The sequence below is a fragment of the Cannabis sativa genome, chromosome 4, assembly GCF_029168945.1.
Source record: "Cannabis sativa cultivar Pink pepper isolate KNU-18-1 chromosome 4, ASM2916894v1, whole genome shotgun sequence".
Classification (NCBI taxonomy): Eukaryota; Viridiplantae; Streptophyta; class Magnoliopsida; order Rosales; family Cannabaceae; genus Cannabis; species Cannabis sativa.
Window position 1 is genome coordinate 21,780,564 of NC_083604.1, and position 9,579 is coordinate 21,790,142.

Sequence of the window (9,579 nt, forward strand, 5' to 3'; positions counted from 1 at the left end):
TGCTTGTTTTTTATATTCTTTATTTTTTTGTGTTGTTTTAGTTTTGTTTTAGTAGTGTTTTCTTATGTTTTTTTTATAGGATTGGGAATCCAAGTACACCCGATCGGAATACTACCATTCCAGAGTTTTTTTTATGCTTGTTTTTATGTTCTTTATTTTTTTTTGTTGTTGTTTTAATAGTGTTTTCTTATATTTTTTATAGGATTGAAAATCCAAGTACATCCAATCGGAATACTACCATTCCAGAGTTATAAACTGTGGTTATTACTCTGTTATTGAAGATATTAAAAAACTTCTTACTGAAACCCAATTAAATATGTTTTCAAAAACTGTATTCGAAGTTGTTTTTGATTGCGTAGGAGCTGTAAACTTTCTTCAGTGTTTCCTTGTCTTTGCATGCCTGACCTTTTTCAACTTCTGGTTGATGTTTGTTTGTTATTAGCTTCGCGTTATTGATGTCGATTTCTGGATCTAGTTTTTTACTGTTGTTTTCAAATTTTTCTACCATTTTTTAGCAACCAGCTTCGCATAGTCAACTATGTCAAATTTGTCGTTTTCAAATTCTCTTGTTTTGACTCTCCACCTTCTTCTAATTGGTGTTCCAATGTGTATGATTCTGTTGTTAGTGTGTTATTTTCAAGTATTGTTGTGTTGTTTTCGAGCATTGTCACATTCTCTTGAAATAATTATGTTCTTTTTCCCATTGTCCATTGCTCCTTATGAGAACTGGTATAGATTCCATGTCTTGTCATTTTTCACAATATTTCATTTACGTGACATTTTTTTCATATTAAAACAACAGTAAAACAACACTACAAAACAATAATTTGTTGTTAATTCAGTAATTTTTTCTCTTTGCCAAATTTTATGATTTTTTCTTGGTATTTTTATGATTTCGGTGTTGATTTGTCCGTCCCCAACCACGAAGGAGAGGTGCCGTTTGTGTTTTGTTACTGTTTACAGTATAAAAGTAAATATATTGGGCCTGGGCAGTATAAAAGAAATAAAAATGGGCTTGGACAGTAAAAATGTAAAGTTTACCGTATCTCAGTATTTTTAAAAACATTTGGTAAAAAAATAGTATTTTTGTAAATTTCCCTATAAAAAGGGTATAGAGTGTAATTTCCTCTTTTCTATCTATTAATAATACAGAATTTGGGCCATAACCCATGTTACTTGGCCCATTCCAACTCTAACAACTCACAGTGCTACTTCGTGGGTCATAACCCATGTTACTTGGCCCATTTCAACTCTAACAACTGACAGTGCTACTTCGTACCAAACGGTCCAAACTCAGTCCAGCAAAGCTGTAACTTTCAAGCCAGCCTTGAAACGGTGGAAGCATCCATGGAGCTTGCGTTGCACCGAGAAGAATGGTAATGGTGGACCCAAAATTGACCAAGATCACTCGGAAAATGGCGGAGGGGGAGCCATTGTGCTTGGACTGCCTTCGACGTCAAATTCACTTGGATTCCTCTGATCGACTTGTTTTCTGCTATGCTCTTTCCGATTCCGCCTTCCCCGTCGCCTCAACCGCCGTCGTTCAGGCATCCGATGACTCAATTTCACCCCCCATGAATCGCTTCCTTCTCACATATCTCAATACCCATTGCTTTGTTGATTACGTGTATGTATTCCGTCGTCTCTGCTGTGTACCGGCGCAATTTCCAAATTTATTTACTTTTGCCTGTTCTTTTTTTTTTATTTTTTTTATTTTTTTTATTTTTTTTATTTTTTTTATTTTTGCAGAGCTGGCTATATACAAAACCAGCAAGAAGATTTTGATAAGGAAAGTGAAGCTGAGGTCGCCAATGAGATCACATGGCTGCGGAGTGGTTCATGTGCTCATTCGGGTAAGTTCTCTTGTGCAAGGATAATCACGGCATTGGCCCCTCTTGCTCATGTTACTAGCTATACCTCTGGCTCTATTTTTGACGATCTTCTTTCCAAAAACTCATATCTTTACCTTGAAGATCATATTTTGTCTTCTCTTAGTCTTTTTCTTGAAGGGAAAGCTTCGGGTCGAGATAGTCTCAATTTGCTAGCTTTATTAGGGGTGCCCTCTTTCGAGTACACTGACTTTCCTGGTTCTTTGAGACATCCAAACATAGCTCCTGTCGTTGCAATGGTGAAATGTCATGGTTATGTTAATTTAATTGTTCCCAAAACTCCCTTTTCCCTGGAGAACATCCTCCATTACAGCCCCAATGCTTTGAACTCTGAGTGGCATATCAACTTTCTCATTTATCAGCTGCTCTCAGCTTTGGCTTACGTCCATGGTTTAGGGGTAACCCATGGTAATATGACCCCATCTAGTGTAATGTTGACTGAATCATGCTGGGCATGGTTGCGCGTATGTGATGAGCCTGGCTGGTCAGGATTCAAGTCAAGCTCAAAAGATGATGCATCCACAGAAAAGTTGGGATGCTGTGTAGAGGACTGTCCTTCTCAATCTCTTTATGCTGACTTGAAGCTTTTCCCTTCTGTTGACTGGCAACGTGATTTCAAGTTGTGGTGGAGGGGAGAGATGAGTAATTTTGAGTATCTACTTGTGTTGAATAGATTAGCTGGGAGAAGGTGGGGTGATTACTCGTTTCATACAGTGATGCCATGGGTAATAGATTTCAACACGAAACCAGATGAGAATTCTGATGCTGGGTGGCGTGACTTGAGCAAGAGTAAGTGGCGTTTGGCTAAAGGCGACGAACAATTGGATTTCACCTATTCAACCTCTGAGATCCCTCATCATGTATCTGATGAGTGTCTTTCTGAATTGGCTGTTTGTAGTTACAAAGCAAGGAGGTTGCCTTTAAGTGTTCTGCGTATGGCCGTTCGCTCTGTTTACGAGCCTAATGAATATCCTTCTACGATGCAAAGACTCTACCAATGGACGCCCGATGAGTGCATTCCTGAGTTTTACTGTGATCCCCAAATATTCTGTTCCCTACATGCTGGGATGACAGATTTGGCTGTCCCCTCTTGGGCAGATAGCGCAGAAGAGTTTATTAAATTGCATCGTGATGCTTTAGAAAGTGATCGGGTCTCACGCCAACTACATCAATGGATTGATATTATGTTTGGTTACAAAATGTCTGGCCAAGCAGCTGTTGCTGCAAAGAATGTAATGCTTCCTTCATCAGAGCCCATGCTGCCAAGATCAGTGGGGCGCCGTCAACTCTTTACACGACCACATCCTATGCGTCAGGTTTCTGTGAGGAAGTCAAATGAATCTATACATCAGTGTGGTGTAAATGAATCTAGGAGTGAGACTTCTTTACTCTCTGAAGTGGATTCTTTACAAGAATTGGAAGAAGCATCTACATTTGTAGAACATGCTACGAATTTGAGTGCTCTCTATGGGACCCATTCAAAATATTATGATAAGAATGTTTCTTCTGTTGAACATCCTCCAAATGATGATTTTAAGAAGCATACATACCAGCAATCAAATTCTGGGAAACACCGTGGATTCCCATTTTCTATTGATACAAATTCTCTTCTTGAGTATCTTGAGGTAGGAGATGTATATTCTGTGAGCTATCAAGAGTTGCTGCTTTGGGGGCAGAAATCATTTTGTTCCACGAGTTCATCTGTAGAAATTGCGAAAGACATATTTTCTATTGGTTGTATATTAGCAGAACTTCACTTGGGAAAACCACTCTTTGATTCAGCTTCAATGGCCATGTACACTGAAAGTAGTGTCTTACCTAGATTAATGTTTGAACTTCCTCCTCACGTTAGAGTACTTGTTCAAGCGTGCATTGAGAAAGACTGGACAAGGTATTACTTATTTATCTTTCAAAATTTCGTTGCTATTAAATTATCTTACTGACTGTATATGTAATATACTTCCCTATTTTATTTAGAACATTTAACAATAACTTTATTAGTAAATATAAAGGTGGAGATATTCACTTTTTTGTTTCTTATCAGCTCAAGTTATTTTCTTTCATATTTCAATATTATGTAGGCGGCCGTCAGCCAAATGTCTTTTGGAATCACCATTTTTTTCTGCAACAATCAAGACCTCTTACTTATTTCTTGCTCCGCTCCAACTTCTAGCTAAACATGGATCTTGTCTACAGTATGCTGCAACTTTTGCTAAGCAAGGTGCCCTGAAGGCAATGGGACCACTAGCAGCTGAATTTGCTGCTCGTAATTGCCTATCACTTGTAGTGGCTCCTTTATCAGATGTAGAAGCGGAATGGGCTTATTCACTTCTAAAGGAATTAATAAAATGCTTGAAACCTATATCAGTGAAGAAAATAATTTTGCCTGCTATCCAGAAGATATTACAGGCTTGTAGTTGACTTTCTTGTAACATTTACTTTGGTGTGCTTTTTGCTTGCTGGCTTATTTTGCTTATATAGACATTCATTTCAGACTGCAGGTTATTCACACCTAAAGGTTTCACTTCTACAGAACTCTTTAATGCGTGAGATATGGAATCAGGTTGGCAGACAAACTTATCTAGATATGATACATCCTTTGGTTATATCAAATTTGCATGGAGCTGCTCATAAGAGTTCGGCAGCTGCTGCTGCTGTACTGCTAATTGGTTCTAGTGAAGAGCTTGGTGTACCTATTACTGTTCGTCAGGTTGTATTACTGCACATTTTAAATGTTGACAAATTGCGATCTACACATCTGTTTGTATATTAAGTAGTTTTCTTACTGGGATACTAACCATTTAGTTCAACCCAGACGATCTTGCCTCTGATTCACTGCTTTGGGAAAGGACTCTGTAGTGATGGAATTGATGTGCTTGTTAGAATTGGTATTATTTGTTAGTTTTTTCATGCTCTAGTGCCTACCCGGAATTACCGTCTTCTGCTTTTAAATTGCTTTTATGCTTTCACATTACAGGGAGTCTCTTAGGGGAGACCTTCATCGTCAGACAGATGCTGCCACTGCTAAAACTTGTTGTTCATTCCTCCATTAGCATTTCGAATATGGAAAAACCAGAACCTGTGCAGAGCTGGAGCGCTTTGGCTCTTATTGATTGTTTGATGACAATCACTGGCCTGGTTGTATTCTTGCCAAAGGAGGTGGTTACAAAGGAGCTGATTGAAGTACGTGTCTTATTCTTTTCTAAATACAGTATGTCTATGTAAACTGATAAGGCAACATTTGCAAGAGTAATAGAGAATATCCCGTGAATATATGATATTGCAGGATCAAAGTTGCTTGCATATTTTGATTCTTATGCAGAATGGGTTGGAGATTGGAGTACTTCAGGTATGTCAAATTTTTGTACTGGTTTTTTGTGATGGGTTACACTTTTTCATCTCCATTTTCAGATTTGAACTGATTTGGATTTCCATATCTAGTCTTTCTTGAAATTACCTAACATGTGCATCTGAAATTGCACCCGTTCTCTAGTATACGCTCAGCAATCTAAGGATGTTTCTGCTGATTAGGTTGCCGCGACGACTCTGGTATCAATTTGTCAGCAAATTGGACCAGAATTGACAGCTTTGCATATCTTGCCACAGCTCAAAGAACTATTTGATGAGCTTGCTTTCTCACAGGAGACTATATCTTCTTTAGCCAGAAACTTTAAGCTTTCTAAACAGAAAATTGAGGGTGAGGCTCAGATTGACAGCCGGATGGACCTTGTGTGAGTGCTTGTAATCTTACCACCTTAACTGTCTAGGTTATCTTAAGGTTTCTTGAATTTCTCATAAATTCTTGTCTTCCTTTAATGTATTTTAAATTTTCTAGGACATTGGCAGGTTGCTTCTGTATCCTTCTTTAGCATCACTTTTAGGGATAGAGAAACTTCGTCAATGCTGTACAACTTGGTTGCTTCTAGAGCAGTATCTTCTGCGATACCACAGTTGGAAGGTACACTTTGTTCTCTATTATTTTTTTTTTCCCATTTACTTGCACACACATGTGCATGAATAAAACACCTAAAGTTGATTCTGAGCCTGTCATGATTCAGTGGGAATATACAGGAGAATTGACAAGAAGTGGTTCTGAATCTATATCTAGGAGGCCTGTGTTCAGAAAGGGTTCAACTCCTGAATACCATCCTGCTAAACTGTTGCTTAATGGGGTTGGGTGGTCAATTCCACAGTCACAGGGGAGTAGAAGCACCAAAAGCTCAATGCCTCAAAGAAGGATTTCTGAAGTTATATCAAAGAATCCTGTTAATATGCATGAAGCATCTTCAAACTTTGATACATTTGAACCCTGGTTTTGGTTCCCTAAAGCAGCTGCTAGCTGGGATGGACCTGATTTCCTTGGTCGTGTTGGAGGTCTCAAAGATGATCATCCATGGAAGATCAGAGCATCAGTCATATACTCTACGCGAGCACATCAAGGGGCCATAAGATCTTTAGCTGTCTGTCGAGATGAGTCTATGGTGTTTACTGCTGGAATTGGTGCAGGGTTTAAAGGAACAGTTCAGAAATGGGAATTGACAAGAGTTAATTCATTGTCCAGTTATTACGGTCACGAGGAGGTTGCTTCTTCTTTTTTTTATTGAAGTTACAATTAACTTTCTATAATGTATATCTGCAATAATCACAGTCAACAGACCTGGATTCTCCTCACTCAGGATTTATTTGTGGCACATTGAAGAAAACTTAAATGACTTTTTCATCTTTCAGGTTGTGAATGACATTTGTATCCTGTCATCTACGGGAAGAGTGGCATCTTGTGATGGAACTATACATGTTTGGAATAGCTGTACTGGAAAACTTATATATTTATTTGCGGAATCTTCGGATTCTACGCACCATCCTAGTCATATATCCTCTTTCTCGAAGATCAACCCTGAGCAGGCCAATATGCTGAATTCCAGCACATTATCTGGTGGACTGCTGACTAATGCATTTGATGGTTCCCTGTATACTTGTATGCATCAAATAGAATTTGATGATAAGCTTATTGTTGGCACAGGAAATGGTTCTCTAAGGTAAATGAATATTCTAGATTGAGAAAAAGTTCTGCACCAATCAATATTTAAGTATTAACTTTTGCCTTGCAGGTTCATAGATGTAGCCCGTGGTCTAAAGCTTCATCTTTGGAGGGGAGAATATTTGGAGTCTGGATTTTCTTCTCTTGTCTCTTCAATATGTTCATGTGGATCAGACAAAATGAGAATGGATGGAGCTTCTCCTTCACCATCCTGGATTGCTACAGGACTAAGTTCAGGTCATTGTAGGTTATTTGATGCAAGGAGTGGAAATGTTATTGCCTCTTGGAAAGCTCATGACGGATATGTGACAAAAGTATGTCTAACATAACCAAAGAGAAACTTATCTAAATGGATTTCCTGCTCCAAACTAAAATATTCAGCCCCTTTATATGTGCAGGTAGCTGCACCAGAGGACCATTTGCTCGTCACCAGCTCTCTTGATAGGACTTTAAAAATATGGGACTTGAGAAGGTAAATGCAAAAAACATGTTATCTAGGCTGATGGTTTAGTTATTAAGTACTTAACAACATTGTGTGTACTGCTTGCTGGTCTTTGCTGGATGCATAACACAAGCCATGACTTTTCTGTGCAGAAATTATGGATCTCAGCCTACAATTTTCAGAGGTCATACGGATGGTATATCTAGCTTTTCGGTGTGGGGCCAAGACATCATTTCGATATCAAGAAACAAGATCGGGCTTTCTTCTTTGTCGAAATCTGCAGATGAAGTACGTAATATTGTTATATTTGCTTATGTTAAGCTCCCTTCTATTTTGTATGATTGAGCAACATGCTTTGGTCGTTGATGATGAGTTTGTATTTTGGACATGACAGGATGGAAGATATCGAATTATACCTCAAAATCTGTACATGGCAGAACAAGGAACAAAAAATATATCCATGTTATCCAGTATTAGTATATTACCTTTCTCTCGACTGTTTGTTGTTGGAGCCGAAGATGGATACCTAAGAATATGTTGTTAGTGGGACTTGTTATTCTCTGCTCAAATGCTTTCACCAAATGCAGTTGAGGGTTTTGTGTTACCACTTTAGTAAATTTTGTAATTAATGTACAGTATCGCCAAAAAAGAATGGCCTTGGGGTTCTTTTATGTCTTGAAAACTATTTTTAAATTATTGGATATTTTAAACCCTTGTAAATTGAGATAACTCTGATTGATTGCCCTGATATACTTTCACACACAAATAATGTATTGAATTGAAAGGGCAAGGATTGAGACGTTATATCGATTGCTAAATTGATATGTTTTTCTTTTTTCATTAATCACAAGTGAAACAAATAGAAGTATAATCTAATGACTCATTTGTTACATCCTATCGTATTGTATTATGTTATACAGTATTGTGTTTGGATTGAATTATATTGTATCAATATTATTTACTACAATATTATATTTGGTATTAACTTGTATATAAAATTATATTATCTTCATCATAAATTTATCCCAACTCCAACACCATTTAGGTCCTGGGCTGGGGATGCGTTCGGGGTCGGGTTGGATTGTGAATTGAGTTTGGGTCTTGAGTTCGAGGTCAGGCCCAGGACCAGGTTTGAGGTTGAGATTTCCAACCTAAACCTTTGTAAATATTATAGAGGAAATTACACTTACTATGAGATTTTAAGAGTTCTTATGATAAATATGACACATTTAAGTTTGACCAATTTATATGGTATTTTTTTTATTTTTAGGTCTTTGTATGATATTTAATATGCCATATGTATATAAATTAGGTTTTCAAATCCTATATTTAATGCTTTTGTTTGTTTAGGTTGTTTTATTTCACTGATGTCGGAAAAGACGCCGGAGTTTGCTGCCGGTGCAGGAAAAATCACCGGAGTAGCGGTCGGAGCCGAAAAAGTCGTCGGAGTTGCTGCCGACACCGAAAAATTCGTCAAAATTGGCATTGTCGCCAAAAAAATCACTGAAAAAATCACCAAGAAACTGGTTTCTTGATGATGAAGAAACCGGTTTCTTGATGAAGAAACCACTTTCTTAGTAATTTTATCGGTGACAATACCGATTCTGACGACTTTTTTGACACTGGCAGCTACTCCGACGACTTTTCCGGCACCGACAGTAAACTTCAAAAAAGTCATCGGAATTGGCATAGTCTCCAGAAAAATGACCAAGAAACTGGTTTCTTGATAAAAACCCAGTTTCTTGGTGATTTTCTGACGACAATACCAATTTTGATGACTTTTCCGACACCGACAGCTACTTCGGTGACTTTTCTGGCACCAACAGAAAACTCCGGAATAGTCGTCGGAATTGGCATTGTCGCCAGTAAAATTACTAGAAAAATCATCAAGAAACCGATTTCTTCACCAAGAAATTAGTTTCTTGGTGATTTTTCCTGAAAATACTAATTCCGACGATGTTTTCGGCGCCAGCGACAACTCCGGCGAATTCCCCGTCACCGACAGCTACTCCAACGATTTTTCAAGTGTCGGCAGTAAACTCCGGTGACTTTTCTAGCACGAGTGACAACTCCGGCCATCACTGTAGTTTCATTTGTTTTATTTTTTTAAAAAATAAATAAATATAAAGAAAACTTTAATATTTTTTATGGTAATTCAATTAAGTTTTTATTTTTTATGAATCTTAAATTAGATTCTCTTTTCAATGTTT

General features: G+C 37.8%; 1 protein-coding gene across 2 annotated transcripts; it reads left to right on the forward strand.

Annotated features, from left to right (window-relative positions):
* Positions 1–1,259: 1,259 nt before the first annotated feature.
* LOC115712662 (protein GFS12) lies at positions 1,260–8,259 on the forward strand. 2 transcript variants are annotated; one of them, XM_030640983.2, is made up of 16 exons: positions 1,261–1,627; positions 1,750–1,853; positions 1,996–3,780; positions 3,971–4,298; positions 4,384–4,599; positions 4,705–4,777; positions 4,867–5,072; positions 5,176–5,238; positions 5,421–5,620; positions 5,736–5,847; positions 5,948–6,469; positions 6,618–6,925; positions 6,998–7,241; positions 7,326–7,399; positions 7,522–7,657; positions 7,764–8,259. In XM_030640983.2, the coding sequence occupies exons 2-16, from the start codon at positions 1,822–1,824 to the stop codon at positions 7,911–7,913; spliced, it is 4,449 nt and encodes a 1,482-aa protein (XP_030496843.2). In that variant the 5' UTR covers positions 1,261–1,627; positions 1,750–1,821; the 3' UTR covers positions 7,914–8,259. The 2 variants fall into 2 exon arrangements, with proteins under 2 accessions (XP_030496842.2, XP_030496843.2); XM_030640982.2 differs by having other exon boundaries at positions 1,260–1,627; positions 1,750–3,780.
* The last annotated feature ends 1,320 nt before the right edge of the window (positions 8,260–9,579 follow it).